Raw genomic sequence first — 20,846 nt, forward strand, 5'->3', positions numbered from 1 at the left:
TGTTTCTCTCTGTCTTTCCCTCTCTCTCCCACTCTCCCGAAAATCAATGGAAAAATATCCTCGGGTGAGGATTAAAAAAATAAAATAAAATAAAATAATGGGAACTAAAATACAAAGTGATGGTTTTTGAGCCCGTGTCAGAATACAAGGACGGAGAGGGATTGCACACTTTCCTTTGCGCAGCATAAGACCCAGAGAGAAGGCCTGGCGGGCACCGCGCACCCCCGGCCCCTCAGTGGCCACGAGGATGCCCGGGAGACGTATGGCTGTGATACAGGACATTCATGTTCTCGGCCTTGACCTCAGGAGCCTAGGCGTACAACAGACAGACACCGACGCTGGGGACGAGAGCAGTTAGGCAAGTGGAGTCTCTCTCGTCCTCTGAGAGCAAAGGGCCACAAGACACCATCAGTGATGACGGGGACCGGGCACTGAGGGTTATGCCTATTAATTTAAACCGCAAAGGTAACCAAAGAGAGTGGCAGGAAACGTTTGGAGGAAGGTGGGGAAGGGTCTGAGCGCTAGACAGCCTTTTTTTTTAAACATATATTTTTATTGATTTCAGAGGGGAAGGGAGAGGGAAACATCAATGATGATAGAGAATCATTGATCGGCTGCCTCCTGCATGCCCCCTACTGGGGATCGAGCCCACAAACGGGGTATGTGCCCTGACCAGGAATCGAACCGTGACCTCCTGGTTCGTGGGTCGAAGCTCAACCACTGAGCCACACCGGCCGGGCTAGACAGCCTTATTTTTATCAGCAGCAAATCAGATAAGCCAGGAATAGGGATAGAAGCATTTTACTAACATACACAGAGAAAACCACTGTGTAACAAGAAGTGTAAGTGACAAAGGTTGCCCCTTTTAACCGGGCCTGGGCTCGGGAAGAGTAAGGCAGCTGTTGCTTTACACAGCAAGTCCTATACTTAAAAAAATTATGTGCACGTACCTTGGTATAAATTTTAAATATCTTTCGTTGTTATAGAATATGTAGTGGACAAGGAAATATACTAAAGACATACTACTTAGTGAAACCAGGTTATAAAGTAGTATGTCTTGTTAGATTCTATTTTTTTGTATTTGGGAAAGATATAAACATAGAGAAAAAAATCTGGAAGAATGAATCACTGAAATGCGGAAGAGTGGTAGCTCTGGTAGAGTTACAGGGAATTTCTTTTCCTTTATCACTTGTTATCATTTTTTAAAATATATTTCTTTATTGATTTCAGAGAGGAAGGGAGAAGGAGAGAGAGAGATGGAAACATCAATGATGAGAGAGAATCATCAATCGGCTGCCTCCTGCGTGCCCCCACTGGGGATCAAGCCCACAACCAAGGCATGTGCCCTTGGCCGGAATTGAACTCGGGAACCCTCAGTCCGCAGGCTGAACCTCTTGCAGGGGGGCGCTGCCCCTCCCTCATTCGCACACCTCACATCACCCTGCTTGGCCCTGGAGGATGGCTGGTTAGCCAGAGGCTGGTAAGATTCCTCAGGGAAGGAGCAACCTAAGACAGGCACAGTCGCAGAGGGGCCATCAGGAGACAACTTGGGGGTCAACAGAGGTGGGGCACAGACCCTCACCCCCCCAACTTTGCAGAGGCTTGAACCCTCACCCCTTCTGAGGGAGGTCTCCTGCTCCCATGGCTGCTTTGCTTCCCATGCCCAGCTCAGATCGGGACCCAGGTAAAGACAGAGACTGGCTGACAGTAGCTGCCCTCTCACTGCAACAGGACTTGTTTCCCATTTCTACCTTGGACCACAGGGAAAGGGGCAGCGGAAGGAAAGGGCTGTGTCAGGATGCTGCCTTCTTCCCTTTCTTCTCCCTCTTTTTACTAAACACTTCCATGCCTTGTAGTTCTTTTGCTTTCTCTTCTTTTTCTCTCTGCTACCCTCCATCTCCGCCTCCTCCTCCTCCTCCTCCTCCCCAGTATCTTCCATATCAGCCGACCCAGAGGGCACAGCTGACTCCTCCCCGGACACCGACACCACCATCAAGCACGGCCCTGATGGATCCTTTGATGCAGCCCTTCAACTCGCTGATGCTTCGGGAAGCCCATTGCCAATGACACCGCCTGCTAGCCAGATCAACAAGGACAACCAAACCCCCGACTTGAGGACAGCTGAAATCCCTTGACTGAAGAGGCCAGCAGCCTTCTACAGGAACAAGGCTCCTTGTGCACTCCATCCACTATGTTTATAGCTATGCTCGCTATCATTGCTTGTCTTCTTCTGAGTCTTAAACAACCCAATCCGGGAGGTGGCCGCTGATTTACATGCGCTATCATTTAAAAAATAAAAAAGGGGGAATTTGCAGGAAGCCGGTCCGTCCTTGCTGCTTGACACAGTCGCTGCAGGGAAGAAACATCTGCACAGCGTATGTTTCAAGGGACCTGGTGTATATGGCATACTGTTCTTAATATGTTTGCTCCCCTTCTTGGTGCTATGTGTTTTAACCAAGGTCACCTCTCCGAGAAAGGTTGTTTCCCCAGGTAGGGATTTTCCCCTGAAGTTAGGGAGGGAATAAAACCCCTTAACTAAATGCCAGGCGGGTAGTTAATCACTTTAACTATGAACAATCACCCTTAAGCTACATAATCTTTACTCCCTGGAATGGAGATAAGAAACGCCCTAACCTTTGGAATAGAAATTGAGAGGATTAAAATCAACTGGTATAAAAACAGATGTAACAAGACAATAAAGGACAGAACTTGGCTGGAGATCCAGGCTAGAGATCCTGGCTAGGCTGCTGATCAACTGAACGCTGTCTCTGTGTCATTCCTTCTTCGCCGACTCCGTCCACACCTATGGGAACCCCTGGACCTGCTGGGGCTGGACGCCAACAGATGGCACCCAAACAGGGACCCTTAGACGAAGTCATACAGAAGCATCTCCTAATTGATGGAAATGATGCTGGAGATGATCGCAGAATTAATCTACTAGTGAAAAGTTTCATTAAATGGTGCAACTCTGGATCCCAGGAAGAGGGTTACAGCCAGTACCAACGTATGCTGAGTACACTATCCCAGTGTGAATTTTCCATGGGAAAAACTTTGCTGATATATGATATGAATCTCAGAGAAATGGAAAATTATGAAAAAATTTACAAAGAAATAGAATGTAGCATTGCTGGAGCGCATGAAAAAATTGCTGAGTGCAAAAAGCAGATTCTTCAAGCAAAACGAATACAAAAAAATCGCCAAGAATATGATGCTTTGGCAAAAGTGATTCAGCATCATCCAGACAGGCATGAGACACTAAAGGAACTAGAAGCTATGGGCAAAGAATTGGAGCATCTTTCACATATTAAAGAAAGTGTTGAAGATAAGCTGGAATTGAGACGGAAACAGTTTCATGTTCTTCTTAGTACCATCCACGAACTTCAGCAAACACTGGAAAATGATGAGAAGCTCTCAGAGTTGGAGGAGGCTCAGGAAACAAGCATGGATACAGATTCTAAGCCATAGGCCAGCTCTCGCCACTCCCCAGCTATTGAAGTAGCAACACGATCTTAGCGTGCTTAGCATTTGCTGTGCTCTTGAGACATTTAAAGTTTTTTTAAAATTAAATCTTTATTGTTCAGATTATTACATTGGTTCCTCTTTTTTCCCCCCATAGCTCCCCTCCACCCAGTTCCCACACCACCCTCCACCCTCACTCCCGACCCACTGTCCTCATCCATAGGTGCACGATTATTGTCCAATCTCTTCCCACACCCCCCCACACCCCTTTCCCCCCCCAAGAATAGTCAGTCCATTCCCTTTCTATGTCCCTGATCCTATTATAATCACCAGTTCATACTGTTCATCAGATTATTTATTCACTTGATTTTTAGATTCACTTGTTGATAGATGTGTATTTGTTGTTCATAATTTGTATCTTTACCTTTTTCTTCTTCTTCCTCCTCTTAAAGGATACCTTTCAGCATTTCATATAATACTGGTTTGGTGGTGATAAACTCCTTTAGCTTTTTCTTATCTGTGAAGCTCTTTATCTGACCTTCACTTCTGAATGATAGCTTTGCTGGATAAAGTAATCTTGGTTGTAGGTTCTTGGTATTCATCACTTTGAATATTTCTTGCCACTCCCTTCTGGCCTGCAAAGTTTCTGTTGAGAAATCAGCTGACAGTCATATGGGTACTCCCTTGTAGGTAACTTTCTTTCTCTTGCTGCTTTTAAGATTCTCTTTTTGTCTTTTGCTCTTGGCATTTTAATTATGATGTGTCTTGGTGTGGTCCTCTTTGGATTCCTTTTGTTTGGGGTTCTCTGCGCTTCCTGGACTTGGAAGTCTATTTCTTTCACCAGGTAGGGGATGTTTTCTGTCATTATTTCTTCAAATAGGTTTTCAATATCTTGCTCTTTCTCTTCTTCTGGCACCCCTATAATTCGGATGTTGGTATGCTTGAAGCTGTCCCAGAGGCTCCTTACACTATCTTCGTATTTTGGATTCTTTTTTCATTTTGTCTTTCTGGTTGGGTGTTTTTTGCTTCTTCGTATTTCAAATCTTTGACTTGATTCTTGCGATCCTCTGATCTGCTGTTGGGAGTCTGTATAATATTCTTTATTTCAGTCAGTGTATGTTTAATTTCTAGTTGGTCCTTTATCACAACATTGAGGATCTCACTAGATTTCTTGAGGATCTCACTACATTTATTGGCAGTTTCTAGAAAATTCTTGAAAAACCTAAAAAGTGTGGTTTTGAACTCCATATCCAGTAGTTTGCTTTCCTCCATTTCTGTCATTTGTGTCCTGTTTCTTTGTCTCGGCATTTTTTATGCTACGCTGTGTCGATAGAGTGGCTTTCTGTGCTAAGTGTCCCAATTACCTGAGGTAGACACTCTTGGTGCACCCCCTTGTGGGCTTTGTGCACAGTCTTGTTGTAGGTAAAACTGGGAGGATTTGACCTCCGGCCAATTGGCTGTGAGAATCAGCTGTGTCTACGGTGGGAGGACTTCTGTGCTGAAGACACCCTTATGGGGCAAGACTTGCTTCAGTGGGGCTTTGGTGCTCACTGAGTCTGGCCCCTGAGTGTGTCCCTTATGGATCTGAGGAGTTGTAATTGGATTGTCCCACTCTGACCACTGGGTACACTGGCTCTTGGATCTAAGAAGGTGCTAATCTAGCCTCTGCCTGAGGCTACCCAGCAGAAGCTCAGCTGTGAAGCAATGCAAGTTGCCCTGGGGCCTTGGGGCAGCTGCAGTTTGTTAAGTAATTTTCAGATTACAAAGGGCCGGGCCTTTCATATGCAAAAGCCTCCATGCACGGCTTGGGCGGGGTGGGTCCCAGGGGATCAACAGGGCGGGCGGAGCGAGCAGTATGGCTGCTCTCAGTCCTGCCTTCAGAGGTCCTGGCAATCGCTGCGAGTGCCTCCGAGAGAAAGCTGCCCTCGAGTTCCGACCGATGCCAGACAGTCCCGTTTCTCCCGTATGAGTCTGGGTCCCCAGAGACTCGCCCGGAATTGGAGCTCAGAGCCTGGGACTCCCTCCCGATTGAAAAAGACAATCGTGTCCTCAGCGGCCAGCGCTCTCCGCATGCACCTCTGCACCTTTGTATTTTACTTCCGCACTGCACCTCCTCTGAGTCTCGGTATGCTTTTCTCTTTCCTTCTAGTTGTAGAAATTCCACTCAGCCAACCTTCCTGTGGTTCTGGATGATGTCCGTTATGTCTTTTAGTTGTATTTTTGAAGTGGTTGTTCGAGGCAGCAATCTCCGGTGTTTACCTATGCCGCCATCTTGGTTTTCTCGACATTTAAAGTTTTGACAGTGAACTAATTTGCTTTTAAATGTTTATGTACAGTTCGTTCATATTTCTTCACACAAAGGAAAAAAATATTTTCAAAAAATTAATAAAATAAAATAAAGGATGAAAAAAAAATGTAGGGAAGATAAAAAAGAGTGCCCTCCTGTTGGCCACCACAGGTCCACTTGGGAAGGTGCCATTGCTCAATGTGCTGTAGATATTAACTCTTTGCATGCGCACAACATACCTCAGGAGGTAGGGACTGCTATTCTCCCTACTTTGCAAACGAAGAAATCAAAGCTCAGAGAGATGAAGCAACATACACAGAGCCACGCCGAAAAAAATGAGTCTGCAGGGGGAGGCTGGCTCAGGGGGTCTCCTTCCTGAACCATTCAATCTGCCAGCTGCACGGTGTGGCCAAATCACCCAGGAGATTTACTTATTTATTAAGTATATTTTTATTGATTTCAGAGAGGAAGGGAGAGGGAGAAATAGAAACATCAATGAAGAGAATCATGGATCGGTTGCCTCCTGCACGCCCCACACTGGGGATCCAGCCCGCAACTCGGGCATGTACCCTGACCGGGAATCGAACCGTGACCTCCCGGTTCATGGGTTGACAATCTACCCCTGAGGCACGCCGGGCACTCCAGCTCCAATGCCGTGGGCCTGGGACGGAGCCTAAAAATGTGCAGTTTGACAAGCTCGGTGATTGTGGAGGAGAAGGCTCAAGGACCACAGTTTGAGAAGCGCATAAGGCAGCGGTTCTCAACCTGTGGGTCCTGACCCCTTTGGCGGTCGAACGACCCTTCCACAGGGGTCGCCGAAGACCATCGGAAAACACATATATAATTACATATTGTTTTTGCGATTCATCGCTATGCTTTAATTATGTTCAATTTGTAACCATGAAAACACATCCTGCATATCAGATATTTACATGACGATTCATGACAGTAGCAACATGACAGTTATGAAGTAGCAACGAAAATAATTTTATGGTTGGGGGTCACCACCACATGAGGAACTGTATGAAAGGATCGCGGCATTAGGAATGTTGAGAACCGCTGGCATAAGGTCTCCTGTAGGGCAGTGTACACGTCACCTCACTCGGCTTGGGTTTTCTCGTAGGTATCACAGGGCTAACGCAAAAAACCTAAGACTCCCAGCAGCCTCTTGAGGAGCCAGTGAGACGAGGGCAAGTGTCTGGCATCCCTCCAGGGTCCTTAAGCAAGGGCTGGCCCTAATGTGCCCAGGCCCGTCTGCCTGCAGAGGGGGGCTTCCTCGTAAGTCTGGGCAGGAGGCTGCTCTTGGCATCTGCCCAGATAATACAGAGATGTCAAAGGTCATCAGAGATAAAAGCTGAAGGCCAGGTGGCAGCTCGGCCCCACTCAGGCCTGGAAGGGAGGGGGAAATTGCCACGGGTCACGCAGACAGAGCACAGCCGGCTGGAGGGGCAGCCCGGGCGCCAGCTGCTCATCCGGGTCCAGCCCAGCCCTCCACACAGCCAGCTGCTCAAGGCCCCGCACCTCCTTCCAGGCGCACTGGGAGCACAGGGACACGGCGCAGGGACACAAATGCCTCGGAGAACTGAGTGAAGGGCCCTCACACCACGGCTTCCCATTCTGGGGGCACGCCTCCTGCGCCCCCCTGCCCTGGACCTCCCAGAGTCAAAGTCCTGAAGGTCTTGTCCCCCATGGGCCCCCTGCCCTGGGCTGGCTTCCTAACTGGAGTCCCAATGAGACAAATCAAGAGCCCTAGCCGGGCCCTAGCCGGTTTGGCTCAGTGGATAGAGCGTCGGCCTGCGGACTGAAGGGTCCCGGGTTCGATTCTGGTCAAGGGCATGTATCTTGGTTGCAGGTTTCTTCCCGGCCCGGGCCCTGATTAGGACGTGTGCAGGAGGCAACCAATCGATGTGTTTCTCTCACATCGATGTTTCTGTCTGTCTTTTCCTCTCTCTTCTACTCTCCCTAAAAATCAATGGAAAAATATCCTCGAGTGAGGATTAACCAAAACAAACAAACAAACAAAACAACACACACACACACAAAAACAAATCAGGAGTGCAGACTCTAGAAGCAGAGACCTGGGTTCAAATCCTGCCTCTGGCACTCACGAGCCCTCTGCCACCAGGACAAGCCACTTAACGTCTTGCAGCCTCACTTTCCTTATCTGTAAAACGGGGATAATAGCACCTCACGTCATGGGGTTGTTATGAGAAGGAACGAGATTACGCATGTAAATAACAACACACATAATGAGCCACGTTTGCTGACTGCTTACCCCCAACGACTGCGCGCACGCTACCCACCCAGCGCTGGCTGCTGGCGCGGCGTCTGGCACACGACCAGCGCTCGAGTGGATCAAAAACAAAAGCCCAGAGCCCTGCAGGAAAATCCAGCCCGGCGAGCCGGCCAGGAGGGAGCGGGGCGGAGGGAGCAGCGCCTCCCTCGTCCTCCTGCGTAATTAAAACACTGGCGCCCAGGGATGCCAACCCAGGCCTGCACCTGGTCACACGGAGCCCAGGCCAGTCTCAGGGCATCAGCTGCGAGGGTCAGCCACGCGCGCACATGTGTGTGAGCTGGTGCCGGCTCCGTGGCGCTCTGAGTGATGGTCTCACCCGGGTGGCCAGTGCCCGGTCCCCTCGAGTCACAGCACAGACGTCTGTGTGGGCCCTGCCTGAGCTTGCCCGTGTGTGTGTGTGTGTGTGTGTGTGTGTGTGTGTGTGTGTCTGCGCCCCACCGCAGGGCTTGTCCGTGCTTGTGTGCTCGCTCCGGGGTGCTGTTTGTGCAGAGGTGACAGGGAGGGGGGTGCCTGGGCGCTCGGCTCCCCGGGCGCGCTGGCACACCTGGGGGCCGCTCCTAGCTGCTCTGTGTGATGGCGGGTGCCTCGCTGGGCCATCCTCATCCCCTACAAGCGGGTCAGCCCAGCAGCACCCAGAAAGCCAGGCCGCCTGAGGCTGTGGCCGGTTTCCTAGGTGGGACGAAACCTTTGCCTTCATCCTGCAGACCTGAGCCAGGGGGCTGTGCAGGGCTCCCAGGAGGCCGGATGGGGGTGACGTGAAGCTGGGCATGTCAGAGCCGCCTGCAGGGCCCACTCCCCCACCCGGGGCCGGGGTATCGGCAGGAAGTGATGCGGAGACGACTCAGTCCCCAGCCTCATCTGGAGGCTCACCTTCCCTGTGACTCAGCCGGAAGCGGGGAGCCTCTGGAGTGAGACGGGAATAGGATCAGCCCCTCCCCCACCCCAGGAGGTCTCCACCCAGGCCAGCGGGGCATGACTCAGAGCCCCGCCCCACCTTTCTCCCCTCGGTGGCTCCTGGCACCACACGGCTGACCTGCCCCTCACGTCTCACCCTCCACAGGCCCCGGCAGGAGGAGGCCGGCGCCAACTACCAGCTTCCAGGGGAGTCAGAGCTGGGAAGGTGTCCGGGGGGGTGGGGGGCAGTCCCTTCTCCTCAGGTGGAACCGCAAAGTCCCAGAGGCTCTGGGCCCCGCCACAGTCTGGGGGAGCCTCCCAGATGCTCAGCAGGCGCACCTGCTCCCCAGGACGCACTCTGGACCCTTGGACCCGCTGTGCCAGCAGCAGCAGCAGCGCCTCTGGGGCGGGGGCGCTGACTCAGGGATGAGGGCAGCCAGCGACCTCGACACACGTCCTCCCTCTGCACTGCCCCAGCGCTGAGCAGGGCAGCCTGCTGGGCCAGAAGCAGTGGGCACACTCTGCCCTCACCCAACAGGGAAGTGGGGGGCGGGGGGGCTGTGCTAATAGTCCTCCCCATGGACTGAGGTCACCAAGAGAGAGACAGGAAGGCAAGGAGCCCAGCTCATGGCATCCGGTGTTCCGGGGCAGGTACACGAAGGTTCCTGCTATCGCCCCCACCAAGCAGGCCCTGCCAGCACCCCCAGGTGGCCCCGCCCCTCCCAGACCTCCCGGTGCCCATCTGGCCAGGGCGCCCTAACCTGGGACCTGTCATGAGCCCCATCACCTGGGAGCCTGCTCTCCCACCCCCCCACCCAGGACCCTCCGCTGGGGGCTGGCTGCTTCATGACCCCTCTCTCCTGACGTCTCCGCTTTTCCTAAGGAAATCGGGGTCCCCAGGGGTAAACTCCCCGACTCCTCAGAGCCTGAGCTCTGTGCCATTAACCTCTGTCTCACAGAAAGCGGGTTTTTCCTTCAATATTTACCCCAGAAATACACGTGCCTCCCTCCTCCCCTTTCTCAGCCAAAACCCTTCCAAGAGCCGGCGGCGCCGTCTCCATCTCTCCATCTCCGACCTCCCACTCACTGCAGTCAGGCCTCCATCAGCCCCGCGCACGCCAGGACCCACTGCCAGAGCCCAGGCACCCAGGGGCACGGCCTCCGTGGCACGTGGCCGTGGCCCCATGGAGGTCCCCTGTCTCTGGGTGTCTGAACACCAGCCTCAAGGTCACTTCCTGCCCCCCCCCCCCCCCCCCGGGAGCTAAGGGCCTGCGGTGGCCCTATCTAAGCACATAGAATGACCAGCGCCTATGATCCTGGCAAGGTCGCCGTGACTCAGGCGTCACCACCTGCATTTTTCAGATGAGAGGACCCAGGCACAAGGGAGGTAACGTGCGCGAGTCCCCGGCTGGGAAGAGTGGGGGAGCTGGGCTTTGAACCCGGGCTGCTGGCTCCAGGGCTGCGTTCCAACCACCCTGCAGCCTCTCCAGGGTTTGCTTTTTAAAAAAAGTATTTTTTCATTGATTTCAGAGAGGAAGGGAGAGGGGGGAAAAGAGAGAGAAACATCGATGATGAGAGAGAATCATGGATCGGCTGCCTCCTGCACGCCCTCACTGGGGATGGAGCCCACAACCCGGGCATGTGCCCTGACTGGGAATCGAACTGTGACCTGATTCCTGGGTCGACACTCAACCACTGAGCCACACTGGCTGGGCTCCAGGGTTTGCTCTCGAATGTCCTTGTTCCCGGGTGCCTGCCCTTGGCCCCTGGGTCCCCACATCCACGCCCAGGGCTTCAATGACCCGGACGCTGGTAACTCCCAGAGCTCTTAATCCAGCCAAGATCTTCCTCCAACATGCCACTGCGGGGCCCCTCCCGCCTGCCCCCTCTTCAGCCTGGGGTCTCTGTGGCACCACACTCCCAGCTGCAAACCTTGCACTGTACTTCCTTCCTCCCGCCCTGTCACCCAAGGACATCCGATCCACAATCAAATCCTGCCAATGCTTCCTGCTCAGCGTTTTCCAAACGTATTCCCATCACTGTGCCCAGAATCATCCCCGTGCAGAACCAGGCCAGCACCCGCCCACCCCGGCCTCTGCAGCAGCCCCGCCCACTGGCTCTGCCCCCAGCCCCGCGGTTCCGGCTCCCCCAAGGCCAGAGGGCTCCAGGGGACCTGTCACTGTCCTGGGTAAACCCTCAACGGTGCCCCACTGTCCAAGCCCCTGACTCACCAGCCCTTGCACGTTCCCCCTCCCCTCAGTGACACTAAGTCCCATCTCCCCTCTCGGTCTCTGCTCAGTCAGCGCCCCCACCTGGAAGGCCCTTACTTTTTGTTTTGTTTTTTTAATATTTGTATTGTTTTCAGAAAGGAAGGGAGAGGGAGAGAGAAATAGAAACATCAATGATGAGAGAGAATCATTGATTGGCTGCCTCCTGCACGCCCCACACTGAGGATGGAGCCTGCAACCCGGGCATGTGCCCTGACTGGGAATCGAACCGTGACCTCCTGGTTCATAGGTCAATGATCAACCACTGAGCCACGCCAGCCGGGCATGGAAGACCTTCCTTTTGAGCTACTCCTACTCATCCGTCAAGACTCAGTTTCTTCTATTCCATGAGGCCTTCCTGAATCCCCAGCTGGGCAAGGGCACCTTCTCTGTGCCCACATTTCCCCTGCACAGCTCTCCGATGCAATGGCCACACAGTGTCATGATGATGGGCTTTCTAACTATTCCATGAAGCTGACTGTGCCTTGAAGACCAACTATCTTATTCCTATTTGTAGCCCACTAGAGGCCTGGTGCACGAAATTCGTGCACAGGTGGGGTCGCTAGGCCTGGCTGGCGATCAGGGCCTATCAGGCTCCCCGTCTCCCCGTCTCCTACTTCCCTCACCACCTGCGCTGTCATTGCACGGTTCTCCGCCTCCCCACCTCCCCCCTTCCTCCTTCCCTCGCCGCCCGCGTACACCACCACCCACCCCTGGTTCCCTGTCCCAGCCCAGGGCCCAGCCCTGATCAGGTGATTGGGACCTGCCAGCTGGGGGGAGGGAGTGGGAGGTTATCCAGCAGGCCCCATCGGCGATCGGGGCCTGAGGGCTGGAGGCAGCTCCTGCATCGAGTGTCTGCCCCCTGGTGGTCAGTGTACATCATAGCAACTGGCCGTTCTGTCGTAACAGTCGCTTAGGCTTTTATATATATAAACAGATATTTGTCTCACCTGGCCAGGTGAGTTCCAAGGAGTTGTTCGCTGTGATAAACATCTGTTGATTGAATGAATGACTGACAGTCCTAAGTCCCAATTCAGATGCTCCGGTCCAGGGAGGGGCGCCAGATTCAAAGGGGGCAGCCAGGCCCTAGCTGGTATGGCTCAGTGGACAGAGAATTGGCCTATGAACTGAAGGGTTCCGGGTTTGATTCCGGTCAAGGACACATGCCAGGGTTGTGAGCTCAATCCCCAGAAGAGGCTGTGCAAGAGGCAGCCGATCCATGATTCTCTCTCATCATTGATGTTTCTATTTTTCTCTTCTTCTCCCTTCCTTTCTGAAATCAATAAAAATCTCTGTTTTTAAAAGAGGGGGGGGGCAGTCTGGAGGCCCTGAGGCCTCAAGCTCGCACTGCCCTTACTCTGCCCCCTCCCCAAAGCACACGGAACATGCTGTCCTGGCTGGAGTCCCAGGGTGCAGACGGAAGTGTGACAGCTGAAGGCGCGGCAGGAGGGCAGGAGAGGCCACAGGGACCGGGAGGCCCATGCCTGAGTCCTGACTTGGGTCCCCAACCAGCTGTGCAACCCTGGACGGGCATCTGCCCTCTCTGTGCTTGGAAGACCCAATGAGTGCAGCCCTGCTCCCAGGCTACGGAGTCACCAACAGCCACGCCCTAGCCTCCCCCCGTCCGTCCCCCCCGAGCCCACCTTTGCTCCGAGTAAACACCACACAGCCCCCACGCTTGCTGCTAATGGGATGGGAGCCCGGCCTTGCCAGGTCTTCAGAAGAGTTAAAACCTGGATTTTTATAGAAAACTTCCTGAGCGTTAAATACCAGTGGCCCATTCAAGTTTCTCTAAAACACTTGGAGGCCAAACAAAACACATCTGCAGCTGGCCCTGGCCCGCGGCCCCCGGGATGCCACGCCTATTGGAGAGTTTTGCATCCGTCCGCCAGGCACCTCGTCCCCGGCCAAGGCTGCTTGCTGGGTTGGCCCTATTTCCGACTGGGCAGCACCATCGGGGGCCTCAGCTGGGTCCCTGTCCCATCCAGGGCGTGACCTCGATAGAGTTCTTTACCAGAGGGAAGTACATAACTCATCAATTATTCAAGGCCGGGCTGGGTCCTTGGGCTGCTTTTCGGTACATTTCACAGGTGGCGCGGGAGGCACCAGCTCCGATGGAAGGAATGTGGCTCCCGTGGCAGACAGCTGTGGCTCCAGGCTTGGCCCCCAGCCTTTCTGGCTGTGTGGCCATGGCAATGTGAACCGACCTCTCTGAGCCTCGGTTCTCTCCCCTGTGCAAGGTGGAACGATGTCCACCGCCCCCCCCCCCCCCCCCACACACACACCCAAGGGCAGTGCCTGGCACAGAGCGGGCCATCCTGGGAGGATTTCTCTCTCTTGCTGTTAGCGTCTGTCTCAGAGGATGGGCAAGTGGGGGTGGGGGGCAAAAAAGAGGCAGCAAGTTGGTTCATTTGATCCCCTTCTCTCTCTCTTTTTTTTAATCCTCACGTGAGGATATTTTCCCATTGATTTTTAGAGAGGGTGGAAGAGAAAGGGAAAGACAGAGAGAAATACCGATGTGAGAGAAACACATCGATTGGTTGCCTTCTGCATACGCCCTGACCAGGGCCCGGGCCGGGGAGGAGCCTGCAACTGAGGTATGTGCCCTTGCAGAATCGAACCTGGGCCCCTTTGGTCTGCAGACTGACCACTGAGCCAAACCAGCAAGGCCAGTTGGCCCCTTCTTTAGGAATTCTGATAAAATGAGGTTTCTGTCTACTGTCCCCACCGAGATCCCCTCGCCACAGGACCCCACCTCTCCAAACCCCACTACGCTATCAGGATGGGCTTCGCAGAGGGCCCAAGTGCAGACCAGAGAGGTCCCATGGAGTCCGGGTCAAGCTATATGTCTTTGACAAAATACTTCCCCTCTGTGAACCGTAGCTATCTGATCTGTAAAATGGGGATAATGCACCTACTATGCAGGTGGACACAAGACAACTACAGCCTGGGCCCCCCGCCGCTCTATACCTGTTACCCACCTTCTACCTTCTCCCGAGCACTGAACGCCGGACACAAAATATGAGGGCACTGGCTGTGCCCCCTAGGGGCTGGAGGGCTGGCTCCTGCCTTGTAGTGGGGCTGGTCACAGACAAGTGGTGGCTACAGAGTGACTAGGGAGCCTGGCCCATGTGGCTCAGTGATTGAGTGTCGACCTATCAACCAAGAGGTCACGGTTCGATTCCCGGTCATGCCTGGATATGGGCTCCATCCCCAGTTGCGGGCGTGCAGGAGGCAGCCAACTGATCAGTGACTCTCTCTCATCATTGATGTTTCTCTCTCTCCCTCTCTCCCTCTCCCTTCCTCTCTGAAATCAATACAAATATATTTTTTAAAAGAAAAAGAGAGTGACCGGGGAGAGGGTACAGGGTTGGGAGCAGAGAAAAGGCTTGTCGCCTTGGGAAAGGCAGGAGATGGCATTAGGGGACCGCAGTACATGTGCGAAGGCGGCCGCCTCTATGTCAGCCGCTCTCCACGCTGTGCACAGGGCAGCGCCGCCAGGACGGGGAGGTCAGAACTCGAGGAGGTGGGGGCAGGGGCCAGCTGGGGGGAGCAGCAGGAGTTGCTGAGGGCAGGCCTGCCTGGACCAGCTGGACCTCAGGAGTCTCATGTTCTGTTTGTTCCTCTCCCCCTCGTCCCCCTATCAGAGCCCTGTCCACCCATCCTGAATATCCATGGGGCTGGCGGGGTGCAGGGGAGGGGATGTGGCGGGAGGGCACAGGCCCTAAGAAGGGGACACAGGAAGGAGTGATTGACAACACGACCCCAGCCCAGCCTTTCCTCCAGGCCCCGTGTCACCCCGCCTCTCTAGTCTGGAGGAGGAGCGAGCAGGTGTATCCAGATGTGCCCCCAACGTTGTGCAAGCTCAGCGCTCACGGGCATTTCGACACCCAGCTGAGCGTGGGTCACGCAGAGGGCAGAGTGGAGCCAGCGAGGGGCAGGGAGGAGGGCGGTGCAGCCCAGCCCCGGGCAGTTGGAAGAGCTGAACCAGGAGCACCAGGAAAGGGGACTAAAGGAAGCATCATCACCTTTGCTTCTCCCCCAGGGCAGTGGTGAGGAAGTCTGCACCGCTTCCTGCCCGGCTGGCGGCCTTGACACCTCGCAAAGGGCCTGTATCCAGCCGGCGCTCAGACAGTGTCTGCTCAGTGAATGAACAACCTCCCCAGGCTAGGCAGGCGGGAAATTCCCACCAAGGGGAACAGGAGCCGCTGCCTTTATATATATATATATATTTTTTTTTATTGATTTCAGAGAGGAAGGGAGAGGGAGAGAGAGAGAGGAACATCAATGATGACAGAGAATCACTGACCGGCTGCCTCCTGCAGGCACCCCCACTGGGGATCGAGCCCACAACCTGGGCACGTGCCCTTGACTGGAATCGAACCAGGGACCCTTCAGTCCGCAGTCCAACGCTCTATCCACTGAGCCAAACCAGCTCAGGCTTTTGCTGGGGATGCCGCACGTACCAGGCAGCGTGCCAGACTTTACATCCATGAACCCCGTCAAGGTTCCTGCTACTATTCCCATCTTGCCGATGTGAACAGGGGCCTGGAGGGGACGGGAGCTCGCCCGGCTGTGGTGGCTCAGTGGTTGAGTGTTGACCTATGAACCAGGAGGCCACGGTTCGATTCCCAGTTGGGGCCCATGCCCGGGTTGTGGGCTCAATTCCCGACCGTGGAAGAGGCAGCCAATCAACAATTCTCTCTCATTGATGTTTCTCTCTCTTGCTCTCTCCCTCTCCCTTCCTCTTAAAATCAATAAAAATATATTTAAAAAAGAAAGGGTCTCGCCTAGCCGGCGTGGCTCAGTGGCTGAGCATCGACCTATGAACCAGGAGGTCCTGATTTGATTCCCGGTCAGGGCACATGCCCGGGTTGCAGGCTCGATCCCCAGTGGGGGGCGTGGAGGAGGCAGCCAATCAATGACTCTCTCTCATCATTGATGTTTCTCTCTCTCTCCCTCTCTCTCTCCCTCTCCCTCTCCCTCCCTTCCTTTCTGCAACTTAAAAAACAAAAAACAGCCTGTACCCCGGGCTTCTCAGAGCAGACTGACCCTGGGTGCCCACTCCGGGTCAGAGGACAAGTAGCTGATTCGTGCCTCATTCTCTGGGCTCAATGGGGTTTTGTTGACCGTAGGGTGCAGGCCTGCGGATTGCGTTCCAATCTGGTTTGGAAACACTATGTCCAGTGCTTCCCAGGCAGGCACTTCAGGGCAGGGTGGAAATGAACAACTCCTTTTAGCTGCCCAAATAAGGGGACCCATTAAGACTTCCATGAGCTGCAGGAGCTGGTTTTTGTTTCCCCCCTCGCAGCTCACACACCCCGGCCACCGTTTGCACTCAGCATCGCTCCTGCTTGCACAGGGGAGAGAACCGAGGCTCTGAGGCCTCTCTCCCAGAGACAAGCTACTTCCTCTGAGGACCTCGGCCTGCACTGCTGAGCCTGGAGCCCCCAGGCCCCCTCCCCGTCCTGGCCATGCGTGGAGCACCCCTCCTGGCGGCCCCAGGAATCGGATGGACAGTAATGAGGGTCCCATAGGAAGGACGCTCCACTTTCAGGGATGTTTTTTCAAAACTACAGACATAGCCCACTGTCTCCAGGCATCCAGGCCCTGGGGGGAGGTAGAGGTTGGGGGGGGGGGGGGTTCAGGAGGGGAGGGCAGATGGCAGGGAAGGGGATGTGGGCTCTAGCTCCATGCCCTTCTCCCTGTTCTGAGAGGAAGGTGCCCTGTCGCATGGTCACCATGGTCCTGCCCAGGATGGGCAGGCTGCCAGGAACATCTAACGAGCCCCCAGGGATGAGGCAGGAAGCTGCCTCAAGCCACGGTGGGAAGGTGAGCTGGTCAGTCACCGGAGAATTCCCCTCTGGGGCACCCAGCCCTGCAGGACAATCCTCACGCAGACGGGAGGGGGGGCGGGGAGCCAGGCCAGGAGGAAGCCCGGTGGGGCGGGCACTCCGGGCTGTGGTGCAGCTCAGTAAAGCGTGGCTCTGTGCTCAGCTCCCAAGGTCAGGTGCCAGGGAGCTGCTGAACTCTGCAGGGCTTGGCGGGGCTAGGACAAGAAGTCCCCTCCGGGCTGACCCAGCCGCAGGAACACAGGGGAGGGTCTATTTCCTCCAGGAGCCACAGCGTGGAGGGCAGGGTATGGACTGCATTTCGACCCCTCAGCGGGGCCCCAAATGTGTCATCTCGGGGGTCCTCACAGATGAACCTGAGTGACTCAGTCCTCCCAGGGTTAGGATTTTAACATGATTGTGTGTGTGTGTGTGTGTGTGTGTGTGTGTGTGTGTGTCGTGTGTGGTTAATCCTCACCCAAGGGTATTTTTCCACTGACTTTTAGAGAATGGAAGGGAGAGGGAGAGACAGAGAGAGAAACATCGCTGTGAAAGACACATATCAACTGGTTGCCTCCCACAAGCACCCTGACCAGGGCCAGGGGTTGAGCCTGCAACTGAGGAACGTGCCCTTAATTGGAATGCCTTTGACTGAAATGGAACTCAGGACCCTTCAGTCCTCGGGCCGAAGGTCTGTCCACGGAGCCAAACCAGTTAGAGCGAACATGAATCTGAGGACACAGACACGCTGACCCCAGCACCAAGTGACCTGTGCAGGGGGTGCTGGCGTGCAGCGGCCGTACTGCGGCCTGGCAATGATCATGGGTTTGAGGAAGTGGCCAGGTCTCGGAGCTGTGTGGGGAATCCCCCCAAAGCATCCCAGCTGCTCTCAGAAAAGAGGTGCTCTCGGTTCCTCCTCACGGCTCCCCAACTTAGTGACGCCATGCGTGGTCTCCCATGGAGTTCCGGAGCCGGACACAAGACCTGGTGCATCTGACATGGCCCTGGGGCCATACATGGAGTCCCTCGAGCAGCAGTCCCCACCTCATCTCACCTGCCCCCAAAGCTGAGAGGGTCTGAGGGCAGAAGGGAGCTGTGGCCACAACAGCGAAACAGCCAGGCAGCAGCAGGCCCGGGGCCGGATACACGTGTACCCTCACTTCACACGCCGGAGCACCCAAGGGGCGGCGGTCAAACCACAGGCCGGCACCGCCCCACCCCAGGCCGAATCGCCCCAGCTCTGCAGGACACGCCAAGGCTGAGTCTGTGCCTAACACAACAGCAATGACAGCTAGCACTCGCTCAGCGGTTTCTTGTGCCAAGCCCCTTCCTAAGGACTTTTCAGACATAAACGGGATTGACTCCTCACAGCCCTGAGGCAGGTGCCGGTGTTATGTGCCCATTTTACAGATGAGGAAATCAAGGCCCAGAGCGGTTGGGCAGCTTGTTCGGGGTCACGTGGTTCCTAAGCGGCCGAGGCCGGTTTGCAGCCAGGACACCTTCTCGGCGCTACTGGGCCACGAGGTGGCTCTGACTGCTGATTCTGCTACTCTTTCCTTTTGCAAACAGAACGCTCTTAAGGGTGGGGAGCGCTTTAAGAAAAGGACGCCTGTAACCTGGAACGTACAGGTCCTTTATTCTAATTCACACAGAGTGACAACCAGCGAGTGAAAGGGCTCGGAGAAACAACACCTATAGACGTTATGCCCACGCAATACACCTGGCTTCACGAACTCTCCCAAGACAGGCTTGCAAGGGAGCTGTGACCGCGAGTATTTTGCAAAGCCAGCAACCTGGGGCTCAGGGCGGAGGAACTAACTTGCCCAGGAGCAGCAATGGGCTTAGCATCCGGGTCCCTCCGATTTCAAAGAGAAATCGGAGAAGCAACCAGGTGAGAAGGGGGTGAGGAGAGGGGGGAGCAGAGGGCTGGAAAGGGAGGGGGCCACAGAAGCAGCTGTGAGCTCCAGGGCCTGGAGTCTCGGCGCACCCAGACTGCCCCCCTCCCTACTACGGCCCCTCCCAGGTCCTGGGGGACCCCACCGTGTCCATTAGGGTGAAGGATGGGGCGCCGGCCCTGCCCTCTGTGACTTGCTGGAATACCAAACCCCGGTGTTTACGGGCCGCAAGCACAGCCCCCTCCCTCCACCCCGAGCTGCCCTCGGGGGCGGCACCGCGGCTGGCTCTGGTCAGCATCAAAGACAAGCAGATGCGCAGGCGGACCGGCGGGTAGCCAGCACCGGGGATGGGGCTTTAGGGGGGGATGAAGGAGTCACAGCGAAAAGGGCACCCTACAGAGGCAGCGGGGGGGTGGGGGCGAGGAACCGCCCCCGCATTAAAAGAATGGAAGAAAGGAGTCCGCGGCACCAACAGCTCCCCTCTCCCTCCCTCCGCGTAGCGCTTTCCAAGGAGGAGGGGTCCCAGTGAACCCCACGTCTCCAACGCGCCCCCAGCCTCCTTTGTCACAGCAACGTCCGCACGAGGCACTCGGGGCCGCCTCCCCTCCCCTCCCCTCCCCTCCCCTCCCCGGGCCCGCGCCCCGCGGGGTCGCCCGCACTCACCCAGCGGCAGGCTGATCCGGGGCACGAGCGCCCGAGTCGCAGGCGGCGGCGGCAGCAGCAGCAGGAGCAGCAGCAGCGGCGGCCGGGTCCTCGGGGCCATCACGGCGCGCGCGGTTCGGACAGCGTCTTCCCGGCTCCGGCTCAGGTGGTTCCACTGGACTCGCGGGCGGCAGCCCCGCCCCCGGACCTGGGGGTTGGGGTGCGGGTCACGTGGCCGCCGAGAGCGCGCCCCTCCGACCCCCTCCGCGCGGTCCCGCTGGCCGGACTCCGAGTCTGCTCTCCCGGGAGCGCGGGGCGGAGGGCGGCGCCGGAGGAGGAAGTGGACCGCGTCCTGCCTCTCCCCGCTCCGCTCCCCGCCCTCCCGCCCCCCTTCCCCCTTCCTCCTTCCTGGGCGCTGCGGCCGACCTCGGGGGCGCCAGCTGGGTGCGCGCCTGGAGAGGCCGAGGCCGGGGATCCCCGGGCGCCGAGGCGGCCGGAGCGCGGGGCGCGGAGGGAAGCGGGGCCACAGCTCCCCGCCCCCCACCCCCAGACCCTCCCACCGCGGCCCCGGCCCCTTCCGGCGGCTGCGGGACCCTCGGCGAGCGCAGGGGGGGCTTGGGGGGGGGGGGGACCTTTGGGTCTCTCCCCTGCGCGCCCCGTGAGGGTCTGGCCCCTTTAGTCCTCCTCCCCCGCGAATGCTCCTGGCACCCACTCGCCCGTGACCGAATAAACGCGGCCGAGCCGGTGCTGACGCCAGGGCTGGTTGCTTCGTAAATAAATTTCTAATTTCTGCTCGGGGTCCGTCCACCTTAGGTCCTGGCTGCGCGCACTGCAGGCCCACCACTCAGCCCGGTGCTCTGCGGGGGCATCCGCGCTTAGAATTCTGCCCACTCGCAGCCAGATCTCGGGTGGGAGGAGCGGTGCGAGATTAATTTACGTGGAATAATAGGATTTAACACACAGCCTGGGAGGTGAGACCTTCTCCACTAACCTGCACGTAGCCAGGCAGGAGACAGTACTCCCTGAGGCAGGAGGGGTCCCGGAGGCACCCACCTAGAAGAGGCACGGTCCACGCCCCCCCCCCCCACTCCACCCCCATTCCTGGTTCCTAATATGCCCCAGGATGGAGCTCCGTCCTGTGGAGACCAGGGGTTTCAAACTGCAACCTGCACCCCTAAGTAAGTCCCAGAACCAATGTAGTGGCTCCCGCTCAACATTAAAAAAAGAAATAGACACAACAGAGCGTATCAAACTGCAAAGATCATAAAAAGGGTA

General features: G+C 55.9%; 1 protein-coding gene and 1 pseudogene across 6 annotated transcripts in view; one reads left to right on the forward strand and one right to left on the reverse strand.

Moving 5' to 3' along the window:
* SEMA4B (semaphorin 4B) overlaps positions 1-20,846 on the reverse strand; it is a 99,859-nt gene that overhangs the window by 14,429 nt on the left and 64,584 nt on the right. For all 6 annotated transcript variants that reach the window (XM_070400560.1, XM_070400561.1, XM_070400559.1 and 3 more), the window contains one exon: positions 19,593-19,779. In XM_070400560.1, the coding sequence (XP_070256661.1) occupies positions 19,593-19,779 (187 nt within the window). The remainder of the gene's footprint in view (positions 1-19,592; positions 19,780-20,846) is intronic.
* On the forward strand, positions 2,922-3,503 carry LOC138998438 (THO complex subunit 7 homolog pseudogene; annotated as a pseudogene).

This window comes from Myotis yumanensis, unplaced genomic scaffold (genome assembly GCF_028538775.1).
Source record: "Myotis yumanensis isolate MYYU_CA2020_CCGP unplaced genomic scaffold, mMyoYum1.0.hap1 SCAF_20, whole genome shotgun sequence".
Lineage (NCBI taxonomy): Eukaryota > Metazoa > Chordata > Mammalia > Chiroptera > Vespertilionidae > Myotis > Myotis yumanensis.